Source organism: Rhinolophus ferrumequinum, chromosome 15 (assembly GCF_004115265.2).
Source record: "Rhinolophus ferrumequinum isolate MPI-CBG mRhiFer1 chromosome 15, mRhiFer1_v1.p, whole genome shotgun sequence".
NCBI classification, from domain to species: domain Eukaryota; kingdom Metazoa; phylum Chordata; class Mammalia; order Chiroptera; family Rhinolophidae; genus Rhinolophus; species Rhinolophus ferrumequinum.
The window spans coordinates 34,205,564-34,231,154 of record NC_046298.1 but is presented as its reverse complement, the minus strand read 5'-3'; the positions used below and the strand labels follow the sequence as shown (position 1 = coordinate 34,231,154).

General features: G+C 40.9%; 1 protein-coding gene across 1 annotated transcript in view; it reads left to right on the top strand.

Annotated features, from left to right (window-relative positions):
• Positions 1 to 25,591, top strand: part of CEP89 (centrosomal protein 89) — a 67,416-nt gene that overhangs the window by 36,040 nt on the left and 5,785 nt on the right. Inside the window, exons 13-19 of the mRNA XM_033128931.1 lie at positions 73 to 188; positions 2,834 to 3,014; positions 4,308 to 4,475; positions 5,105 to 5,246; positions 8,076 to 8,165; positions 16,909 to 17,078; positions 22,611 to 23,290. Coding sequence (XP_032984822.1) covers positions 73 to 188; positions 2,834 to 3,014; positions 4,308 to 4,475; positions 5,105 to 5,246; positions 8,076 to 8,165; positions 16,909 to 17,078; positions 22,611 to 22,848 — 1,105 coding nt within the window. The 3' untranslated portion in view covers positions 22,849 to 23,290. The remainder of the gene's footprint in view (positions 1 to 72; positions 189 to 2,833; positions 3,015 to 4,307; positions 4,476 to 5,104; positions 5,247 to 8,075; positions 8,166 to 16,908; positions 17,079 to 22,610; positions 23,291 to 25,591) is intronic.

Sequence of the window (25,591 nt, the reverse complement as noted above, 5' to 3'; positions counted from 1 at the left end):
CTTTGTACTCAAGTATCTCTGTAAGCATTCAGTACCTGAACGGCAGTATTTAATTTTGTAAATCAATTATAGGCATCAGCTTCAGACTCAGGCAGAACTGGTTTTAGAGGAAAACAGGTTGTTGATAGAGCACTTGGAGACTCAGCAAAGAAAAGCCAAGGACACCCACCAGGAGCGTCTCCAGGAAGGTGAGTGGTCTTTCCAGGAAGTAATGACAATGCTGTGATGTCATTGTGTCATTTTACACTTGCACCCCGCTCCTGACAAGACCCCCTCCTTCACATTGAAAATAGAGAAAATCATGTTTTTTAGAATATATTCTTCTTTATTGAAATGCAGCTGTTTATCTTACAGCCAGCCATTACCCATAATGCATTGATTGCTTTCCCTCAGACTCCACAGTATTGCTCTAATGATTCTATATATTTTGTGAATCAGTTGTGACAGCTTTAGACTCAGCAGAACTGGTTTTGGGGGAAATAGAGTCATATAACTGGGACAAATCATCTGAGGTGAATATTTGAAACAACACAAGGATCTGTAGCTGAATATTTATTGAATGAGTAAATATGTGGAACCATTTGGTCTCTAAACAGTTTCTCTGCGCTCTTGCCCTTCCTTCAGAGCTGTGGATGTTGTCAGAGGTTAATTCTCTCTCAGATACCTTCCTGAGCACCTCCTCTCCTGTGAGTCGCTCCCTGCCCCTAGGTGCCTCACAGTATATGACAGTGGACTTTGAAATGGCCCAGATTAAGAGTCATTTGTTCCACTTCGATTAAATCCAAAATTTATGAGCAAAAAATAGTGGCATTTTTTCCTTGTGCTTTCCTGATTTTTTTTTCCAGTGAAGAATAATAATATAAGATAGGAGGCCAAAATTCTACGAGTTGTCTTGCCTGAGCCAATATAACCCCTTCTTTCAGTGTCCCTTTCTGCACCTCGTCATTGAACCACTCCCCTCTCCACACTGAGGAAGAGTTAACCACCAGCCTCTGCTGTTGCCGAAGCTACTAGGCTAGCACTTCCCTTGTTTCTGATAGCCAGGTCGTGTGGAAAATGGCAAGCATCTCTCAGAGTCCAGCAGGAGTTTCCCCCATGGGCTTCCCTACTCCTGATAGGGCCTCCCCTAGATTTTGCGTGGCACAGAAATATTTGCCCTTACTCTGGTGTTATTGGCGGGGGCGAGGACAGAGAGTGTTGTTGAGCCTCCTGTCTTTGCTTTCAAGATTAGAGGTAAAATTAGTAGCATATTTACTGAGTTTAATTTTCTCAAACAGCACATCTGAACAGGTGTGGTTCTTTTGGTCACGAGGAGCAGGGTCAGCCGTTCGGCCTATGTGCTTAGTCAGCTGCCTATGTTAGTTCCCCATTTCCCAAAAACAGCTATTTATTTTTATCAACTGATGTTTTGATAAAGTACAAGTGTCAAGGTTTATGCTATAATACTTCTATGTACTAGTTTCAACAGGTAGCCCAGGAGGTATCCTATTACTACATGCTACCATGTTACATAGGATGAAATATTTATGATTTACTTTAGATGCAGGACATAAAAACTTAATGAGGAAAGGGAAGAAAAATAATAAATTTGGGTCTTAGTTTGTACTACCAAATAGAGTTTATCCACCCAGCACTAGCACCGCCAAACACTATAAACACCGAGAACTGCAGGCATGCAGACATACAGCATGATGTTATCCCTACAAAGGCAAGATTTTCAAGGACATCAGATATGGCCAATTGAAACCAAGGGTCCTGATATAATGTATGATTTTGATTTAATGTGTAGCCCCAGCACTCTAATCAGTTCCTTCACAGCATTCCTGCATGGAACTTAAGGCCTTAGTCTTTGGAAAGTTATTTCCTTGAAGACTAGAATCATATCCTGTTAAATACTATGTTTAACAATAATATCTGGGCGGCTGGATGGCTCAGTTGGTTAGAGCATGAGTTCTGAACGCTGGTTGCCGGTTTGATTCCCACATGGGCCAGTGAGCTGTTCCCTGCACAACCAGATTGAAAGACAATGACTTGGAGCTGATGGGCCCTTGAGAAACACTGTTCCCCAATAAAATTTTTAAAAAAGTTTCTAACTCTTTAAACAACAAAACAGAACAATGATATCAAGATATTGAACCTCAATAAGAAAGTGTATATTTAGTGAATGCTTAATATAGGGACAGTAATTTCTAAGGACAAGGCCTTTGGTATTAATTTGTGAATCTCCAAAAGATTTTTAAAATATATATATATATACATATATATATATATATATATGTATATATATATATATACATATATATGTATATATATGTATATATATATACATATATATATGTATATATATATATATATTTTAGTCTTTTTATAGCTACTTTTTTTAAAATAAATTTTATTGGGGAATATTGGGGAACAGTGTGTTTCTCCAGGGCCCATCAGCTTCAAGTCGTTGTCCTTCAATCTAGTTGTGGAGGGCGCAGCTCAGCTCCAAGTCTAGTTGCCATTTGCAATCTTTAGTTGCCGGGGGCGCAGCCCACCATCCTATGCGGGAATTGAACCGGCAAGTTGTTGAGAGCTCACACTCTAACCAACTGAGCCATCCGGCCACCCCTCCGGAAGCTCAGCTGCAGCTCATTGTCTTCAATCTAGTTGCAGGGGGCGCAGCTCACTGGCCCATGTGGGAATCGAACCGGCAGCCCTGTTGTTCAGAGCCCGTGCCATCCGGCCGCCCCAAAAGATAATTTTTTTATATGCTGGCTCTCCCTGTGACCTAGTAATCAATAATCACGTGTTATTACGTCTCCTGTACCAAGTCTTTGTCCATGTTTTTCAGTTTCTAAACTGACTAAGCAGCTAATGCTTCTGGAGACTAAAACACAGAGCCAAGAAAAGGAGCTAACTATGAACAAGGAGCAACTGGAAAGTTTACGTACCAAATGCCAAGAACTGAAAACACAATTGGATGGCAAGAGTGCCATGAACGTTCATGCTTCGGTTGTAAATGAATTAAAAAGGTAAGGATTCAATGTTTTTTCAAGTGTTAGTGCATCACCATGCATGTTATTATAGGCAGAATAGACAGAAGTTGCTCCATCTTTTTCTGACTCATTTAGCTACACTAGCATAGGTGTCTGAGTGTGCCAATGGTAAATATTTTATTAAAGTAAAATACAGCTGTCCCTAAATAAATACCTAGAGGTGGCATTGTTGGGCTGTAGAATAAATGCCTTTTCTAGATATTGCTCTCTAAGGTGGCGGTGCACACCCACCAACACTTTCCCAACATTTCCTATTGTCTTTGGTGGCTTTTCATTGTGAACTTTTCTTTACTGGTTGATTTGGTACCAGGTGAGTGTGTGACTTTGGCAAAAAATACTTTTAAATAAAATTCTAAAATCAAAACAGAAGACATAGAAGAAAACCGATAAATTAAAAGAAGAGTTTATTTCAAACCTCACGTCTGTGGTTTTTGTCTACGTATGTCCTCTGCTCTTTGACTAACTAAAACTAATAAACTTGAAAGCAGTGGAAACTGTCTGGAAGATTCCTGACTGGGTGTTTAGGGAGCCAACCCAGGCTGAAGCCGCTGGACCTGTATGACAGGTGAGGGAGATTCCTGACACATGCAGTCAGAGCCTTGTTCTCCAGCCAGCCAGCAAGCCAAGAAGTAAACCCCACCTTATATGCAGAGAGATCCCCATCTCTTAGAATGTTGGGCAGCCTCTGCGTGTGGCCCCACCTGTTCAGTCCTGGTTAATACATGAAAATTGACCAATGAAGAAGTAGCTCTATTCTTGAACATCCTTTTGCCAGAATTATATATGGAAGTTATAATGCCCTCCTTGTGCTTTGGTTTCTTTTATCATAAAAACATGCAATTACTTTAGTTTGATACAAAATTTATTTTAGCATTAGAATTTTCAGGAGAGCAATTATTACTATGTAAAATAATTGAGCTGTCTTAAATTATTTCTGAAAGGAATAGGGTATAAATAAGCATACACACACACAGAACCCCACTCCCCCACACCCACCCCCATAAGCAAAAATTGTGGGCAAAAAAAAGGGAGGGGGTTAGGTCATTACCATCAAAGAAGTGTATACCCAACCGTGCCCTCTCTCCTGTCCTCTAGGAGCCACATCCCAGGTCCTCCAGGGGCTGGGATGGGGAGATGTTTGTTCAGAGTGCTTCCAAATGACCTACCCAGGGGCTGGAGGGCTGGGCTATGTATCACTAGCCTAGCGATGGCTGCCTCAGTTTCGCCTCAGCATATTGCATACAAGCCTGTGATGTTTTTGTCCATCAGCCAGTTGCAGAAGGAAGAAGAGAAAGAAAGTGCTGAGATGGAAGAGTTGACGGAACAGCTGGCGGTCCTGCAAGTGCAGAGAAAGAGCCTGTTGCTAGAAAAGAATGATCTGACAGCCAGAAACAAAGCACTGGAAGCTGAACTCAGAAGGGCACAGAAAATAAATAGGTTTTTAAATAGTGTTTTTCTTTCTTTTTTTTCCCCAGCCTTTCTGCAGCTATATATTTTTTTCTTAACCTGTTTTTTCAATATTAAAGAAAAACAATTGAAGCATATTCTTTTCCTGATATTGGCTATAAAAAAGAAAATAATTGACATTATTGAATATCAAAATATTAGTACAGTAAAAGCTTTTCTGTTGACCAACATTAACCAACAGTTCTCATGTCTACAGCTCACGTAGGGTTGATAGTCGTAATGTATGACCTGAAGACTCTGAAAGCTCTAGAAATTCTTTCCTAACCATTTCCCCAAAGTCTACTATGATGTTACTGAATTTCTTTTTCAAAAGAGTCTTTTAGAACATGAACCAAAAAAATTAATAGAATAGTATATAATTAACCTATTAATTGTGTTAAGCATTTTGTGGTTCCTATTGACTTGACTTTAAGTTAGTAATTATGCTTGGCTTAAAATTAAGTTCAGTTACCTTTCCTCACCTTGAAACTTACAGATTTAGGTTGCTGAAGAATAGCATTTAAATGCTAACATACTTGCTGTTTTTATAATATAGATACTGTGCCCTAGCCATTCAGGCTAATAAGTTTTTTATTCCACCATTTGGGGGAATTCTATAGGCGATCTCAAAAGAAAATTGATGTCCTCAAAAAAGAAGTGGAAAGAGCCATGGAGGATGAAATATCTACTCACCAGTACCTGGCAAATCTTGTTGACTTGGCAGAGAATCTAACCCAGGAACGTGACAGTTTTATGTGTTTGGTAGGTTTCCTCAGTTATTTCAAATACACTGCAAATTAATATGAAAACATAATTTTAAGAGTTATTTATTTATGTTTTTTTTTTTTTTTTTTTTACAAAATTACTCATAAAAAGCTTCACCTTTTAAAATTTCAACATCAAATTTTCAGATTCTCCAAAATTTTATCATTCACCCATGGGGGAGAAACATTTTTGAAAGGCGAATAACCCAAACTTTTAAATAATGGCAAATGATATTTTAGAAGGTAAACTAATGAAATTTAGTCCATTTAGCTAAGTAGGAACAGTAGTCATCAGGTGTTTATTACACACATAGTTGCACCTTTATATTCTCTCTGTAAAGCTGACAGAATAGTCCCTGTTTGAGGATAAAACATAAGAATCACAGACAGGTTAGATAGAGTTCTTTCTGAGGACATAGTTTAAAAGGCACAGTGATATTCATCCCACCTTGTCTCTAATAGCACCAATCCCGAGGAAGGGAACTGAGTAAGTTATTAGGGGTCCTAGATGACGGTGCACGACCCAGGCAGCACCAGTGATGCCATGGACATGATTTTTGGCATCTCCACATGGATTTTTCAAAGATGTCTGCAACAGATTGTACGGTGAAAGAAGACAGATACTGTGCCAAGTCATAGGCATTGAAAAAAAGTCTGATAGGATTTATGACAAAACGTAACAGATAGTACAAGTGGTGGACTTTCAGGAGATTTTTCAAAATTGTTTTACTTCTCTGCATTTTATGATTCTTCTACATTGAACACACGTTGCTTATGTATACTTAAACATGTTTATTTAAGCGCTGTTGCAAATCTGTGGTAGTGTAGGGTTAAAAGAAACAGTTTAATGGATGTCATTACAAGAGAGACCTGCAGGGTTCTGAAAGAGTCAAATTGGCAAACTTGGAAGTAACTCGGCCCTTCTCCAAGGTGAATGAAGTGTGGAGAGTCTGTCAGGATGTGTCACAGACTTATTCCCACTTGCTGGAAAGATACTGAGTTCCTCCATAGGAAAATGGACATAGGTTTTAACCATCATTTATATAAGAGGAAATATAAATAGTACACAGCTCTTGGGAGAAAATGTTAATCTTGTGCTAAAAGAAATGCTAATTGAGCCAGTCTTGAGTTATTCCATTCTGTACTTACATTTATGTTACCAAAAAAATGTTTTTATATTAGTTGCTGGTGAAGTGTGGTAAGCCTGGTTATACGTTACCAGTGATTTCTAAGTCCTTCCCTGAGTCTTTTAAAAGCCCTTTGACTGACACGGCATTTTAAGTCTGCTTCAAAGCATGCAGACTTCCAGACCCAGTAGTCTCTTTCCTGAGAAGTCCTATCCCAACCCAAGTGTTGGACTCTCGGGCATTTTCTAAAAGCAGCGCTGAGGACCTGTTTCCCCTTCTGCTTTACCTCCTGGGCTTACCCACTGGGGTAAGAGGGAAAAAAGAAAGCTTGTTGGAAAACACAAAGTGCCAAACGAACCTGTGCATCTAGCAAATATGCATGGGAACCCGGCTTCCATGTGTCAGTGCCACTGTAAAGGCAAAGCCATCTTATTTGCAGGGCAGGACACACAGGTTCCCCTAAGATGCAGGGCCACGTGGGCCAGAGAGCAGCTCAGGCTTCCATGGTGAAGCTGAGATCCTTCCTGACGCTCAGATGGTCCCCCTTAGGCCACCCCTCATATTTGTGGGACCAGGATGGAAATGTAAATGGAGGCCAAATACCATGTGTTCAAACACTTAAAAGTTTCAAACTAAGACTGTCGATGAACTGTGTTTTCTCCTCCTGCTTTGACCTTTGTTAATATGGCCTGAAAGCCAGGCCTGAGTTTAGAATCCTCAGACCCCCTCAGGTGTGGGGGCACCTGCTGTCATCCCACCCTGGCTCCACCCACCATGAGGGATGTCTGTGTACACATAGGTACTGCTGTCCTGTTGGCCCTACAGGGTCCTTGCCCTTGGGAGCCCCAATGCCAGCCCCTCTAGGTGGGGTCCAGGGGTGGTACTGGCTGCCTCTGCCCTGTCCTGGGATTGTGGGCTATACAACCCCACCTTACCCAGTCCTGGTCTCCCAGGCCTTGTGAGAGCCCCTTGTGTCTTAATTTATTGATAACTGGCATGTTAATTTCTAATCCTGCCTTTAGGATGTATTTTCCATGTGGCCTGTGGCAAATTATTTAACTCTCTTTATTTTATTTTATTTTTCCTTTCTGGAAATCAAATTGCCACTACTAGCTTACTTTAGAAGGAATGCTCACTTTCACGTTTTTTTTTTTAATTTTACTATTTGAAATAGCTAATTTATAGAGCATAGTAGTTCACGTCCCATGTAGATATTAATGTACCTCATTCAGCTTCAAATGACATCCATCTTGGAAATACTGCCTGTGACGTTTGGAGAACGGCATTGTGCATTCATAGTTATCCTTAATTTTGTAATTATTCGAATAAGTCAAGTTAAAGTTTATTTGCATCTTGGTACTTACTCCTTGCATATGATTGAAGGAATGGTATAATCCATAAGACTAGAGAAGCCACTAGAAGCCCTTAACCCTCTCACATTCCCCTTGTGCCCTGCAGGGGCTCCCAGCATGCTGTTGGAGCTCTCACCCCTCCTTGGCTGTTGGCCCAAGTTCCGGCCACAGCCCTCACAGAGGGAGTGGGAATCTAGGTCGGGGCGCCAAAGGGGGTCGGGCCTGGACAAGTCGCAGAATGGAGACTACTTGTGAGTAGTAATATTCTTTGCAGAAGAACTTTTTGTTCTTTTAAATTTTTCTGTAAAACTGAGAGCTCATTATTTTTCTTTTCACCTTTCTCCTTAGGCCCTATGTTTAGGAAGTGAGAAGCATGAAGTTCTCAACAAAATCGTAGAAGGCAACATTCGCTTGGGAAGGTTAAAGGAAAAAGTCAAGGTAAGTGGTCACTTAGCCTTAGAGATTCCATTCAAATGGGAACGTCTTTCAAATGGGAACACAGGCTTACCGTGTGCAGATTTTAGTGTTTAAGAAAGTGATGCATTTTGCATGTATATAGTGCTAATCATCCCTAGAGTCAAGCAGTATGTGTTTTGCTGGCAGAAATAGCCCCTCTTCAGAAATAGCATCTTTCATTAAATAAATTTCAGTTCATGTGCACGATAAGATACAATGCAGGTGTTAAAAAAAAAAAAAAAAAGATACAGAAACATCCCCAGGCTATATCCTTAAGTTAACGTCCAGGCTTTATGATCAAGCCTAGTTCAGTTATCGAGTCAGTTAGAGAGCAGGGTTGTCCTGGTCCTCTCTTGCTTAATCCTGATTGCACCCTCCAGTTTCTCTGCCCAGGAAAGCCATTCTCATTGTACCACCTCTCCTCCCGTTGGCCACCTCCCTCCCCCACCTCCTTTCTCCTCCCCATCACCTGCGCCGTCTGCATTCATCATCTCCTGCCCTGCATTCTGACTGCTGGTCTCTCAGCTTGCATCCTCAGCCTCACCAACCAAACCGGCTGCTCTTGGGCAGGGCAGGGGCAGGAGAGGACCAGTAGGGCAGTAAGCCTGTGGGTTTTGAAGGGGAAGGGCCTCTGAGGGCATGTAGCTCCAAGCATGGGGAATAAGATCTCGGACCTTTGGGCTCTAGTGCATATGTGTAGGACAGTGATAAGTGGAGAAATAGATTGATGACAGGGATATGTTGGAAAATCAACAAACCAGGAAAAACAAATCGAAACATTGACTGGCCGTGTGTAAATACTCATAGTAGTGGGTGAATGGTATAGAAATAGATATGCAGATACAGATTTAGATATAGATGTGTGTGTGTATGTATATATGTATATATATTGTGTGTGTGTGTATATATATATATTATATATATATGTAAATGTATGTTGTGAGTTTATTTTATTTTAGGAAACATAAGGTTTAGTCCTGAATTATTTACTTTTAAAAAGTTAAATGACATTTGACTTAAAATTGTTCAGACCCAAAGGTGTGCCCTGTTGCAAAGAATAGATTTTATTTTTCCTTTGTTTCATAAATATTGCTTAAGTAACAAAAACATGAAGTTTTTGGGGGCAGCCTCTTGGCTCAGTGGTTAGAGCGCGGAGCTCATAACACCCAGGTCGCCGGTTTTGATTCCCACATGGGCCAGTGAGCGACACCCTCCACAACTAGATTGAAAACAACGACTGACTTGGAGCTGATGGGTCCTGGAAAAACACTGTTTCCCAATAAAATTTAAAAAACAAACAAACAAACAAAACAGCATGGTTTTTGGAAGCTGAATTGCCTCATAGGTCTTGATTTTCAAGTGATACAGGCAGAGATGCTGCCTGAAGGGCTTTCTGGTTTCTAGTAGGGTCTGCGCCATGCAGCCTCCCTGAGCTACCCTGATGTGGATTCTGGGCCTTCCCCAGGGTAGATCACCTCCCTCTAAGAAAATTCAGGAAAGACCAGCATACCCCCCCAGGGAGTCACTGTTCCCGTTTATAATGGGTGATGGCCTTTTGTTGTCACCACGTTCTCACCATCAGTCTGAGATACTGCTTCCTTTTGTGACCCACAGCAGCTCCACGCTTACTCTCAAATGTCAGCTTTAATGCGTGGCATGGTGCTATTTGAAGAAAGGGCTCCTTTGCTAAAAGGAAAGTTGAAAATGCCGCCTGCATTATGCCACATTCAGCACTTGGGAATTTATCCTATGGCTTCTGGTGGTAGGAATGATTTATGTTAACCATATAGCCTGTAGAGTTGTGTTGCCTTTTTTTTTTTAATTATTTATTTTTTTTATTTTATTGGGGAAGGGGAATAGGAGTTTATTGGGGAACAGTGTGTACTTCCAGGACTTTTTTTCAAGTCAAGTTGTTGTCCTTTCAGTCTTAGTTGCGGAGGGCGCAGCTCAGCTCCAGGTCCAGTTGCTGTTTCTAGTTGCAGGGGGCACTGCCTGCCATCCCTTGTGGGAGTCGAACCGGCAACCTTGTGGTTGAGAGAACACACTCCAACCAGCTAAGCCATCGGGAGCTCAGCGGCAGCTCAGCTCAAGGTGCTGTGTTCAATCTTAGTTGCAGGGGGCGCTGCCCACCATCCCTTGTGGGACTTGAGGAATTGAACCAGCAACCTTGTGGTTGAGAGCCCACTGGCCCATGTGGGAATCGAACCTGCAGCCTTTGGAGTTAGGAGCATGGAGCTGTAACCGCCTGAGCCACCAGGCCGGCCCCTGTGTTGCCTTTTAAATGGCATCATAGATTCCTAGCAGAGGTCTTAGTTTTCTAAGAATTTGATCTGTGTGATATGAAGGCTGTATCACAGAATGTTCACTGACACGGTTTTAAAATCAATGAGGATATGGTAAATTTAGTCCACACTTAGACACTTTGTAGTGAAACTACAGAACACCAAAGGCAAAGAGAAAATGTTAAAAGTGTGAAAGGTTGAAAGTATGTTTTTACCCGTTTTGCACTTACAAGGTCAAAACTTAAGAAGTTTGACAATCCAAAGTGTTTGACAATGACATGAAGCAGTGGGAACTTTTCTACCTTGCTTCTGGAGCTGGAAATTGGTTCAAACCTTTAGGGAAGCAGAACATTCACATAACTCACAAGCCAGCCATTCCTCCCTTGAATATATACTCTTAACTGATAAGAGAACGTGCACCAGAAATCATGGAAAGAAATGACCACATCAGCATTGTTCATAATTGTCCCAAATTAACCCAATGTTCATCAGCAGTAGAACAGATAAATAGTAATGCATTCATAAAAGAAAACCTAATAGCAATGAAAATGAGCAAATTATATTTACAATAATGTAGATGAATTTCACAAACATTTCTGAGTGAAAGAAGTACAACACAAATGAGGACCTATAATATGATTGCATTTACATAAAGTTTAAAACGGGTGAAATGAAACTGTTGCATGCATAGACTGTAAATCTAGGCAGGAAGGGAAAGATGATAGCAGAAATGAAATTCAGCTCGTATCTTAGGGACACTTGGGGCCTTTCAGGTCTGATACTGATAATGTTCTGTTAATATTATATTTATTGCTTAGTTATTGTTAATTAAATTGTTCATATATATTTTATATGCTTCCTCCCTCCCCCACATATCTATGTGTCATCTTACCAATGAAATATACCTTCACTATTTAGTTTCTGGTCATCCATTTGTCCACACTCCTGATTCTCATTACCTTGCTTTATTGTTTCCCCTGAAGACAAGATCACCTTCTAACAGACCATGTAATTTATTTATTATTATGTTTATTGGTTGTGTTCAGAAGGTAGTAGAAAACACCCAATAAGTGTTTGTTGTAGATTAATTGACCATATATGCAAGGGTTTATTTCTGGTCTCTCTATTCGGTTCCATTGATTTTTGTGTCTGTTTTTGTGTCAGTACTACACTGTATTGATTATTATAGCTTTGTAGTGTAGATTGATAACCAGTATCATGATACCGCCAACTTTCTTCTTTCTCAGGGTTGCTGTGGCTATTCAGGGTCTTTTGTGGTTCCACATAAATTTTAGGATTATTTGTTCTAGTTCTAAAAAGAATGCCATTGGTCTTTTGATAGGGATTACATTGAATCTGCAGATGGCTCTGGGTAGTATGGTCATTTTAATGATATTAATCCTTCCAATCCATGAGTACGGTGTATCCTTCCATTTATTTGTGTCCTCTTCAATTTCTTTCTTCAGTGTCTTATAGTTTTCAGAATACAGGTCTTTCACTTCCTTGGTTAAATTTATTCCTAGATACTCTTTTTGATGCGTTTGTAAATGGGATTATTTTCTTAATTTCTCCTGATCATTCATTATTAGCGTATGGAAATGTGGCAGCTTTCTGTGTATTTTGTATCCTGCTACTTTACTGAATTTATTTATTAATTCTGTTATTTTTGGTGGATTTTTTAGGGTTTTCTGTATAGTATCATGTCATGTGCAAATAGTGACAGTTTGTCTTCTCTCTTTCCAATTTGGATGCTTTTTATTTCTTTTTCTTGTCTGATTGCTGTGGCTAGGACTTCCAGTACTGTATTGAATAATAGTGATGAGAGTGGGCGTCTTCGTCTTGTTCTTGATCTTAGAGGAAAAGCTTTCAGCTTTTCAACATTGAGTTAGCTGTGGGCTTGTCATATGCGACCATATCAGTTTAAGTTTAAGTTCCCTCTATACCAACTTTGTTTACAGTGTTTATCATAAATGGATGTTGAACTTTGTCAAATGCTTTTTCTGCATCTATTGAGATAATCATGTGATTTTTATCCTTGGTTTTTTTGATATGATAGATCACATTGTTTTGTGGATGTTGAACCACCCTGTATTCCTGTTATAAATCCCACTTGATCATGGTTGAATTTGGTTTGCTAGTATTTTGTTGAGAATTTTTGCATCTACATGTATGTTCATCAGGGATATTGGTCTGTATTTCTCTTTTTTGGTAGTGTCTTTGTCTGGTTTTGGTATCAGTGTAATGCTGGCCTTATAGAATAAGTTCAGAAGGATTCCTTCCTCTTTAACTTTTTGGAGTGGTTTGAGAAGGATAGGTATTAATTTTTAAATGTTTTAAATGTTTGGTAAAATTCACCTGTGAAGCCATCTGGTACTGGGCTTTTGTATGTTGGGAATTTTGATGACGGCTTCAATTTCAGTGGTAGTGATCAGTTTGTTCAGATTCTCTGTTTATTCCTTATTTAGTCTTGGAAGGTTGTATGTTTTTAGATTTTATCTATTTCTTCTAGATTGTCCAACTTGTTGGCATATAATTGTTCATAGTATTCTTTAATGACCCTTTGTATTTCTGTGGTGTTGATTATAATCTCCCCTTTCATTTCTGATTTTATTTATTTGGTTTTTCTTTTTTTTCTTGATGAGTCTTGCTAAAAAGTTTGTCAATTTTATTTATCCTTTCGAAGAACCAGCTCTTAGTTTCATCGATCTTTTCTTTTTTTTTTCAGTCTATGTTTTGTTTATTTCTACTCTGATCTTTATTATTTCCTTCCTTCTACTTACTTTGGGTTTTGCTTGTTCTTCTTTTTCTAGTTCCTTTAGGTGTAAAGTTAGATTGTTTATTTGGGATTTTTCTGGCTTTTTTGAATAGGCCTGTATGGCTATGAACTTTCCTCTTAGAACTTTTTGCTGAATCCCATACATTTTGTAAAGTTGTGTTTTTAGTTTCATTTGTCCAAAGGTAGTTTTTTGTTTTCTGCTTGACTTCCTTTTTGATCTACTAGCTGTTTAGTGCCTATTGTTTAATCTCCACATATTTGGTTTTTTTTCCAGTTTTCTCTCTATAGTTGATTTCAAGTTTTAGGCCATTGTGGTCAGAAAATATGCTTGTTATAATTTCAATCTTTTGCAATTTATCACAGCTTGTTCTTTATGGCCTAGTATGTAATCTGTCCTGGTAAATGTTCCATGTACACTTGAGAAAATTGTGTAATCTGCAGTTTTTGGATGAAGTGCTCCATAAATGTCTACTAAATTAATCTGACCTTATGTGGCATTTAAGGTCATTAAATCCTTACTAATTTTCTGTGTGTATGATCTATCCACTGAGGTAAGAGGAGTATTATATTACTGTTAATTTCTGCCTTTATGTCCATTAATATTTGCTTCATATCTTTGTGTGTGCTTATGTTGGGTACATAGATATTTACAATTGTTATATCCTCTTCTTGGATTGACCCCTTTCTCATTATGTAATGTCTTTCTTTGTCTCTTTAACATTCTTTGTTTTAAAGTCTGTTTTGTCTGATAGGAGTATTACTACCCTGGCTTTCTTTTTTTTCTATTTGCATGGAATGCCTTTTTCCATCCCTTCACTTTTAGTCTACTGTGTGTCTTTCAAACTAAAGTGAGTCTCTTGTAGGCAGCATATAGATGGGTCTTGCTTTTTTTATCCATTCTGCCACCCTATGTCTTTTGATTGGAGCATTTAGTCCATTACATTTAAAGTAATTATTGATAGGTATGTGCTTATCACCATTTTGTTTGTTTTGTTTGTTTTTGTTCCTTCTTCTCTTGATCTCTTTCCTTTTGATTTGCTCATTTTCATTTCTGTTTTGATTGGGTTCCTTTCTCTTTATTTTTTGTATATTTTTTTGTGTTTTTAGGTTTGTGATTCCCATGAGGTTCATATATATCCATCTATCTATATCTATAGCAGTCTATTTTGAGCTGTTAGGCATTAAAATTCAAATGTATTCTAAAAGCATTACATTTTTTACTCCCCCCACCACTGTTTCTGTTTTGGACATTGTGTTTTATATCTTTTTGTTTTGTGTATCGCCTATTTATTGTAGTTTTAGTAAATTTTGCTACTTTTGTCTTTTAACCTTTGTATTAGCTTTGTAAGTGGTTGATTCACTGTGTTTATTATATATTTGCCTTTACCAGTGAGATTGTATTTCCAGTATTTTCTTATTTCTGGTTATATAGCCTTTTCTTCTCTGCATAAAAAAGACCCTTTAACGTTTCTTGTAAAGTTGGTTTAGTGGTAGTGAACTCCTTTAGTTTTTGCTTATCTGGGAAACTCTTCATCTCTCTTTCAATTCTGAATGATAATCTTGCCAGATATAGTATTCTATGTCATAGGTTCCTTTTAGCACTGTAAACATTTTCCTGCCACTCCCTTCTGTCCTGTAAAGTTCCCCTGAGAAATCAGCTGAGGTTTTCCTTGTATGTGACTTGTTTACTTCTTGCTGTCTTGTTGTGTTTTTTTTTTATTTAACTTTTGCCATTTTAATTAGAATATGTCTTGATGTGGGTCTCTTTCGGTTCATCTTGTTTGGAATGCTCTGTGCTTCCTGGACCTGAGTGTCTGTTTCCTTCCCCAGATCAGGAAAGTTTTCAGCCATTATTTATTCAAATATATTTTCTTCCCCTTTCTCTTGCTTTTCTCCTTCTGGAATCCCTATAATGCCGACATTGGAGCACTTACTGTTGTCCCAGGGGTCCCTTATACTATCTTCACTTTTAAAATTCTTTTTTCATTTTGCTGTTCTGTTTGGGTGATTTCTACTGTTCTGTCTTCCAGGTTGCTAATCTATTCTTATGTATTAACTAAACTGCTTTCAATTCCTTCTAATTTAGTCTTCATTTCATTTACTGTATTCTTTATCTCTGATTGGTTCTTTATTACGTTTTCTAACTTTTTGTTGAAGTGCTCTCTGAGTTTCCCTATTTCCTACTCTCAAGTTTGGTGAGCATCCTTATAACCATTTCTTTGAATTCTTTATCAGGCAAATGAGTTATCTTCATTTCATTAGAGTTCTCTGGGTTTTTTCCTTATTCATTTGGGGTTTTTTTCTTATTCATTTCTTATTCAAATTTCTTATTCATCTGTTTTCCCATTTTGTTAGACTTTCTGTATTTGTTCCTATGAGTTAAGTGAAATAGCTATCTCTCCCAATCTCTGTGCCAGATGTTTTTGGTAGGCCAGTTATAGTTGGGCAGGCACATGCAGTGTCTGGTATGCTGCCTGGTCAGAAGGAATAGGTTCTAGGCAGGGCAGCCTTGTGTGTGTGTGCTTCCTTGCCCTTCGGCTTGCCCAGTGTGGCCTGGGCTGCCCAACGTGTGCTCAGAGTACCTTGTTGCTTTAATCGTCTGTTGCCTCAACCGGCTCTGGGCCGGGCTGCTCTGAGCGCACATGTGGCAGTGCCCCACTGTTTCTGCATTTTCTCTGTATGGGATAGCCCTGCATGTGGGTACCACAGCATTTTGCCAGTTCCACACTCTCACTGGGGCGCCCCGTGCACACTTAGCCCACTAGGTAAATGCAGCAGCAGCAGCACCACCATCACCATCTCTCTCACCCTGCTACACTGCTGGATCAGTCTCCTCATTTAGGCATGCTGTGGCGCTCTTGTGTTCCTGCTGGACCTACTTCCAGGAGGGGTGGCTGGGGACGTGCCACAGTGGCCCTGCAGTTTCTCCAGAGAACCTGGAGAGAGCTCCCACCCGCTATTCAAGTGCAGGGGAAACATGCACAATGGCGCTCACCAGTTCCTCCAGTCCTGAATAGTTCTCTCAGCTCTCAGGGAGCTCTCCCAGTTCCCCGAACTTCTCTATTCAGTCTTCCTTGGTTGTTGTGGAGAAGATGTTCAATTGCCTCTCATTTGTCTCTCAGGAGGAATTGCTCTAAATCCAATGTGTTTTTCTGAGGGGTCGAGTTCCTGTGGTTCTCTATAGGTTCTCCTACGCCAGCATCTTGGACCTGCCTCCAGAATGTTGTAATTTCTAAAGAGAAGTAAATCTTATGAACTATAAGTCAGAATCTATGTGACAACAGTTTTAGAAAGCCTCAGAGGGAAATTCATAACCATAAATACCATACAATAAAAATGTAAGTAGGAAAATAAGTGAATTCGTCTTTTATCTCAGTCATCTCTTTACCCATAGAATATGACAAATCTTACAAGGTCCTCCTGTTTAGTCTCATTTATAGCGTATAAAAAAACTAGGCATGATACAAATTAGAAATTTGGTTTTATTATACTTGAAATTCTTTTATTACGTTACATGACTTTTATAATCCAGACTTGCCCTCCCAGATCAGACCTATCCAGGGATAGCTCTGACAGCCCAAGGGAGTGGGTAGGGAATGCATCCAGGAGGCTGTCGACCTGGGCAACAAGCAGTGTCCCCTCACTCATAGAGTCCCTTCTCCGCTAGGAGTACAAGAAGCACTCAGCACTGAAGCTGGGTGACATTAGTCATCGTCTGACAGAGCAGCAGGAGGACTTTGCTAACAAGACAGCTCAGTACCAGCAAGAGATGAGGCATCTTCATCGGATGCTGCAGGACAAGCAGGATATCCTGGACGAGGCCCTGCAGCAGAAAAGGTAGGGCTGCCCCAGCCCCCTTTCATGTTTGGTTTTTGAATTTTTGGTAGAATTTTCCAATAAAACCCTCTGGATCTGTTTTGTTTACTTAATTGCTTATTTCTGTGTTTGCATTTTAGTTTTATATGAATTTAATATTGGTCTTGATTTTTATTTGCTCCTCATTTTGTTTTCTTTTGAAAATTTCCCCCAGCAATTGGCATGTAACATCGTGTAAGTCTAAGGTATACAATGTGATGATTTGATACACGTATATATTGTGAAATGATTACCACAATAGTTAACACATCCTTCACCTTACATAATTTCCATTGTGTTGTTGTTATGGTGAGAACACTTAAGATCTATTATGTTAGCAACTTTCTAATATGCAACATAGTATTGTTAACTATAGTCACCATACTGTGCATTACATCCCAGCTCTTCATTTTCTTTAATTCCTCCTTGAAAATTTTCTGTTTGAATATTGGACTTCCTAAATCAATTCAATCCCCTAAGTGTCATCCCCTTTTTTCTTCTCTTTTCCATTTTCTTGTGAGATTTTATTAATTTTTGATTAAATGTTTTCTCTTTTTTTTTTTTTTCATTTCCAATAACTTTAAAATCTCTGGTCATTCCCTTTTTGGAAGATCGTAATCAGCAGATTATGTCAGTTACATCTCTACCCTTTAAACATATGATAGAAGAAGTATTGCCAGTGTATTAAAAACATTGGGGAATATCATATGCTTGTGAAGGTGAACTTGGTGGTCCCTCACATTGTTTTGGTTTCATACTGAGTCCTCCCTTTCAGAATGGCTGGGTTGTCTTTGACAGACTGGAATATACACTGATGTATACAGAAGAATCATAATGACTCTCCAATGTGATTTTCTTCAAGTTATAGTAGCATCCATGTATTTGACGCCATGCAGAATGCGGTTATCTGTTTGTTTTCCATCACCCAAGTGCTTCTTAATGCCCGGCAGAATGAAGTCTTGTCTAACATGCTTTTTGTAGTCACAGAAATTCTTACCACCATGAATAGTCACTTTGTAAAAAGTTGGGCCAATACCAAATTTCTTGACAGATGGGAGGTTTAGAATTGCATTAATAGAATGGAACTTTATTTTTCACTTTCTCCCCATTCCATTTTTTTGCGCTTTCATTGTTTAAAAGTTATACATTTCTATTTCTGTCCCTTTAGAGGTTACCCTTAAAATTTCACCATGAATATTTAACGTTAACAAATAGCAATTTAATCAGCATCTCTACATTTCTCTCCCCAAATGCAAGACCTATGCTTTTTAAAAAAAAATAAATTTTATTGGGGAATATTGGGGAACAGTGTGTTTCTCCAGGGCCCGTCAGCTCCAAGTCGTTGTCCTTCAGTCTAGCTGTGGAGGGTGCAGCTCAGCTCCAAGTCCAGTCGCTGTTTTCAATTTTCAGTTTCAAGGGGCGCAGCCCACCATCCCATGTGGGACTTGAACAGGCAACTTTGTTTTTGAGAGCTCACGCTCTAACCACCTGAGCCATCTGGCCGCCCCTCCAGCAGCTTGTTGTCTTCAATCTAGTTGTGGAGGGCGCAGCTCACTGGCCCATGTGGGAATCGAACCAGCAAGCCTGTTGTTCAGAGCCTGCACTCTTAACCAAGCCATCCAGCCACCTGCAAGATCTATGCTTTAATCTAGTTATTTCCCACTCAGTTTATGTGCTACTGTTGTCTGGTGTCAGTCGATAGAGGTAATAAACAAAGGTCTATTTTATGTCATTATTTTTAGCCCCCCCAAATTAAATGTTATTAGTTTTATATAGTTGTTTATTTTGATTTGCCCACAGTTTACCAATTTCTTTCCTTACTAATTGTTACAAACAAGACAACAAGCCCCAAATGTAGTTGTTTATGCTAAGCCCTACGTCACCAAACCAAGACTTAATTTACAGTTTCGGCTCTCACAAAAATGGAACTTTAAACCAGTCAATCAGGTATCACCTGATCAGCACTAGTTAGGCAATCTGCCTGATAGGTCCCTGCTACCCCCTAAAGAAAAGTAACATTGCAATAATCAACCTACTTTTTTGCCTCATATAACTTCCCTGTTCCTGCTCCCTTCTGCCTATAAAAGCTTTTTACTTTATACGGCTCCTTTCAAAGTAAAAAAAAGCTTTTTACTTTATACGATTAGGCCTGGCGATGCCTAATCATGGGGAGCAATGTAAATTCAAACTGCATTTTTTGAAGTTCTCATGGAACAGTTATGACCTATCTAGGTCGCTTTTCTTTTCTTGTCTTGTCTTGTCTTCTCTTTTCTTTTTTCTTTTCTTTTCTTTCTTTCTTCTAGATGAGGTGCTACCAGATTCGAATTGAACTTTGCTAAAAAAATTAAAATTTTCATATTTCTCAGTTTATCTTTTAACATATTCTTTCTTAGATCTCAAACTTTATTTCTCAGATTAGTTTCCTTCTTCCTAAAGTACATTCGTTAATCGAACCGGCAACCCTGTTGGTCAGAGCTCACACTCTAACCAACTGAGACATCCGGCCACCCCTCTTTAGACGTTTCTTTAGTGAGAGTCTGTTGGGAGTAGCTTTCTCTAGTTTTGTGTAGCTGAAAACATCTGCATTTTGTCCTCATCACATTCTTGTAAGATGATTTTTGCAGAATTCTACCTTGACAGGCTTTTTCTCAGCATATTCCATTGTCTTCTCTGTTTCATTGTTGCTTTTAAGATGTCTTGTCATTTAAAAAAAATAAATGATCCATCTTTTCTCTTCTGTCTTTTAAGATCTCTTCTGTCTCTTGTATTCTACAGTTTCATTGTTATGTGTTTTAACTATGAATTTCTTTTTACTTCCCTTCTTTGTATAATTTATATGTGTGATTTTGTGTCTTAGTCTAGAAAATTCTCAGCCATCTCATAAAATAGGTCATTTCCTATTGTTCTTTCTAAATTTTCTTCCAGAACTCATTAAATGTATGTTAGACCTCCTTATTGAATACTGCCATGTGCCGTACTTTTTTTTTTTTTTTAAACTTCTCTCTTTGGCACTGTTCAATGTACTGTTTAGCCCATCTATTGGGTTTTTTGACTGACTGTCTCAAAATTGGCTTTTTACTCTTGGTTCACTCTATTCAGGGCCTGGCGATGCCTAATCATGGGAGCAATGTAAATTCAAATTGCATTTTTTTGAAATTTTCATGGAATAGTTATGACTTATCTAGCTCGCTTTCTTTCTTTCTTTTTTTTTTTTAATTTTTTTTTTATAATTACCATCACCATGTCACTTCGGGGTTTTCTTTTTTTTTGTTTGTTTTTGTTTTTGTTTTTTTAAAAAGATTTTATTGGGGAAGGGGAACAGGACTTTATTGGGGAACAGTGTGTACTTCCAGGACTTTTTTCCAAGTCAAGTTGTTGTCCTTTCAGTCTTAGTTGTGGAGGGTGCAGCTCAGCTCCAGGTCCAGTTGCCGTTGCTAATTGCAGGAGGCGCAGCCCACCATCCCTTGCGGGAGTCGAACCGGCAAGATGCGCTCCAACCAATTGAGGCATCCGGGAGCTCAGCGGCAGCTCAGCTCAAGGTGCCGTGTTCAATCTTAGTTGCAGGGGGCACTGCCCACCATCCCTTGTGGGACTTCAGGAGTTGAACTGGCAACCTTTTGGTTGAGAGCCCCCTGACCCATGTGGGAATTGAACCGGCCGCCTTCAGAGTTAGGAGCATGGAGCTCTAACCGCCTGAGCCACCGGGCCGGCCGGCCGGCCGGCCTGCCTGCCTGCCTGCCTGCCTGCCTGCCTGCTTTCCTTCTTTCCTTCCTTCCTTCCTTCTTTCCTTCCTCCCTTCCTTCCTCTTCTTTCTCTCTCTCTTTCTTTCTTTCTCTCTCTCTCTCTTTCTCTTTCTTTTTTTTCTTTCTCTCTCTCTCCCTCCTTCCCTCTCTACTTCCTTCTCTCTCTCTCTCTCTCTCTCTCTCTCTCTCTCTCTCTCTCTCTCTCTCTCTCTCTCTCTCATTGTCTTTGTTTTTTTTCCCCAAATGCATTTGAGAACAGTAGACTCTTCACCTCTCAGAGCAGGTTTGAAGATCGTCAGGTTGTCCACCCAACCATCCTTTCTGTGAAGGTCCTTCAGGTGCTTCCACTTTCCTGCCTAATTCAGGAATACATAGCTCAGCGTGTATCCAGGAAGAGGAGGAGAAACATGGACATGAGAGAGTATAGGGTTTTCTTTCACACCCAGTTTACATGCGCCCAAGACCTATTCTCCGTTCTACAAAAATTGGGCTATTATGGGCTTTTGTCCTCAAAGCAATACCAACATTTTGTTTACCTACCTCTCTGATTTCAGTTTAGTCTTCATTTTTTCCTGCCCTAGTCTTTGTTTTGAGTTTAGCCATTCATTTATCATGATTGCTGTACTTTATTAAACACCTAGGTGTTTTTGTGCTAAAAAACAGAAGTCTGGGGATTTTTTTAGGCAAAGTTTAATTAAATAGTGCCTAACACTCAGTGGGCATCCAGGGCCTTGGAAGGAACCAATATTTCACAAGAAAAGTGAATAGTGGACGTGGGCATGTCACTGGTCTCCCTGAATCTCATTGTTCTCCTTTGTAAACAATAGTGCTAAGTCCACCTGTAATCCAGTTTCTAACATTTTCCCTAACCATCTGGGAGTGTCTTTGAAGGAGCTGGCCTCCCCAACCCTGCCATCCTGTACGAGGCATCTCCTCCAGGGAGGAGGCTTGCTGTTCTCTTCCCTATACTTCTCCACGGGGCTGATCACCCTGTGAGCTGGGGATTGGTGTCCTGGTCTGTGCCCCCAGTGGACCACGGCCCTCTGAGGACATGGATATGTTTGTCTGCCCTGTTTCCTCAGCACCCCACATTATGCCTGTCACAGAGTCCTGATTCAGAAAAATCTGCTTTTCTGCCCTTTCCTTTTCTCAAGCCTTGGTTCCCTCTGGGCACTCGTCCTCCTGGCACTTGGTCTAGGCCAGGAGGATGTGTCCTTAGTCATGAGCCCCACCGCCCCACGGTCCCCTCCTCAGCCCGTTACTGACTCTCTATGTCTGGGCCCATCAGTGACTCTATGGATGGATGCCCGTGAAAGGTGCCTGAGTGTCGGCCAGGTCACAGTGGGGACAAGCAGAGGGGACAGAGGAGAGGCCTGCAGGCCCAGGCCATGTGGGTGCCCACAGCCAGGACACTGTGTATAGGTCGACCACTGCAGTTATTGTAGTTTATTTTTATGCGTGTTAATTCTGTAGAGAAATAAAGGATATGTGCATTGATGCCAAAATAAAAGAAAAGGCAAAACTTAGGGAGGAAAGGTAAGAAGTTGTCTTTAGCCTGTGTCTTATATTCTTTTCTACTTCCAGGAGACCTTAGTGCTTCATTCAACACTGGGCGTCTTTGCTTCAGAACCTAAGCCCAATGGGCTCTGTTCTTTGATGCGAAGCATTCTTCCATTTGAGTTCTTGGTACTTTAGGATTCAGAAGGGCTCTATAAATAGCTTGTAGTGGTGCTATTTAAAACTCTTCCTTTGTTCTGTTGATTTCTCTCAGAGCCATGGAAGGTGAGCTTGAAATTGTTTGGCAATCTACCTCCAAGGAAAACCAAAGAATCCGAGCACTTCTCCAGGCTACCCAGGAGCGGACAGGCCTGTGGAACAACACCAGAACTTTGGAAGATCTTGGCCTCAACGGCAGCTCTCAGGGAGCCGTGTTAGATGGCTACGTCTTCAGCTACTGTGACCTGAACCCCCCACCACCACCTGCCAGTCTTCGGGAGCCCCCGGGCTAGGGCCCCTCTGTCTGAAAGGTCTGCCTTAACCAGGACAGGAAGGGGCGAAATCCCACCTAACACTGCAGTGTGTTTTCTCCTCCGGGCAAGGAAGAAATAAACTATCTCAGAAATTTAATTCATTTTTTACATTTTGCTTTCTTTTAACAATGTGCAACTAAACTATAGCTGCCAGTGTGTGTCTTCTGGCCACATGGCCGCTGAGGCGGGCCCCGTGAGACCCCTTGCTCAGGTTAACATGTGACCGAATGAGCTGGCCCATCTCTGAGCTCCTAGAAAACCCCAGAGGGCACAGCCAGGCGGGACGGAGCGCTCATCCTGTGTGTTAGAGAAGTTTGGCTGGATGAGCCCATCATCAGGTGCAGCAGTGAGATACCTGTGCATTAGCTCCGGGTAGTACTGATTGTCTGGGAGAAAACAAGGTGCTGATACTCGTGACTCGGTAAGTTTACAAAACCTGTTCTGCCCTTTCCCCCAGCCCTTCTCGATTCCCCTGAGAAGGTCATTTTTCTAGGGCCACATTACCCTCCCCCCCCTTTGAGAGCCCTGACTTTGAGCGCCAAGGTGGGGTCCCTGCCTCACTGCCACCACAGAGAAGGATGCCAGGGGCCGTGGTCCTGCTCCACTCTGTGCCACCTCACTAGGTAGAGGATCCCAGCCTCTCGGGACCATTCACTGGGACTTCCTGATGGTCATGCCAGCTATCGAGGGCTGCTTGTCCCTGCCATGCTGGAAGGACCCAGGGACATCAGGCTACAAAGACCTCTAGACAGTGGTACATAAAGGGAGAGTCCTGGAACAATCCTTTTATGAATCCTTCCTAGCTAAGGCCTGCGTTGTTTTGGGTAAGCACATGAGCACCAGTGTTGGTCCTCGGTCTGTATTAAAGTTATACACATGCTCTTGGTTACATGGGAAGTTGAGATAGAAAATTGTAGTTCTTCTACATTTTGTTAAACTTGTTCAACGGTTAAACAATTGTGATTTATTATCATTTTACCAGGGCTAGAAAGACTCACCAGGATTTAAAACCGTGTATCATCTCCCTAAGAGATGACTTAGCAAATAACTCTGAAGTAGACAGGCTGAAAGGTGGCAGCAGCCCCCCAGTCTTTCACCTTCCAGACCTGTGCGCAGGAGTGGCTTGTCTGTGGGAACACTGCCATTAGCACATCAGCTAGAGAACCACTTTTGTCATCCCTGTCTTTTTCCTGCCTTCTATGAGAACATTTTATTCCTTGAGTGCACATTTTTACATTTCTGCTTTAAGTTTATTACACATTACAAATGTCCTTTGCAAGTTCAGCAATCCCTGGCCTGCATGTCCTGGCAGGGCTGAGAGTTGTGCAGCACTTGGCTCTGCCAGCCTCCTGCTGGGTGGCAGATGAGCTCAGAGTCCAGGATGCGAAGGAGAGCAAGGCGGGCAAAGATATGAAATAAGGCAGCTGAGAGGTGGAGACCAGACTGTTGGGCTGCTTCGTGGAGGAACTGGAATGCCCTGGGCCTTAAAGAATGGACAGGCGTTCAGGAGCAGAGGAGAGGCTTTGGGCCTGGAGGTTGGAGTGGGCAATGAGGCCAGACTGTTCCAAGGAGACCTTGGACTGCTGGGAAAGAGGTACCTGTCCCTCTTCATCCTACAGGTTTCCAGTCTCACCAGGAGCCAGTTCCATTCTTTCTTGGTCCTGGTGAGGCTTTATATGGCTCTAGAAAGGTCCTGTTTGAAAGTAACCCAAGGCAAAGAATTTTAAAACAGGACCCAGGAATTCAAGTGAGCCCTGCTGCCTTTGGCATTACTAAAAAGCAGTCCTGGGGAAATCAGGACTGAGTGGAAAGAGTGGGCATGAGAGCAGGAGAGAAGCTGTCCTCAATTTCTCATTTGACCCATGCAGAGGGACAGTGGGATCAGAAGTGACTCCTTTGCACCTCGACCTCTGAGGAAAATGGGAGACATTACCCTTTACCAGTAGCTTCATTCTATACAGAGCAGTGGGGTTATCAAACTCTAAGGAGAAAGGAGAAAATTTTGAATTATGTTGATTTTGATTGATATATTCAGCAAATATACGGAGTATGATAAAAAATACATTGACTGTTTAAATTTTTTAAAAAATTACAGTAAAAGACACATTGCTATTAATCCCCCTCAAAATACTCCCCCTCCCTTCAAACACACTTATCCCTTCATTCTTGCCACTTTCTGAAGTAGTTCTAGAAGTCTTCTTTCATGAATGTCTTTACTTCTGCTGTCGTGGCTGCTTCCATGTCCTGAATCATTTTGACTTTGGGAAGAGCCAGAAGTCGCATGGGGACAGATCCGGTGAATAAGGTGGATGAGGATACACTGTAATGTTTTTATTTGACAGAAATTGCTGTATACCAGAAGCGATGTGTAACACAGAGCGTTGTCACGATGGAGGATGATTTACAGCACACTTTAAAACACACCTTTTCTCAACTGTAGCTCACACCCGACTGACTGCACTGAACAAGTTGAAACTTGTCACACACTGTTATTATGCTAAGGTTCAGTGCACCGCTTCCCGTATTGAAGGTCCCTGACCTTCTGTTGGATGGCACTCAGCAGCAGCATTCACTGTATTTTGTGATCACAACGTAAAGGCTCCATGTCACACATCACTTCTGGTACGGCAATTCCTGTCAAATAAAAACATTACGGTGTGTCCTCCTCCACCTTATTCACTGGATCTGGCACCATGTGACTTGGCTGTTCCCCAAAGTCAAA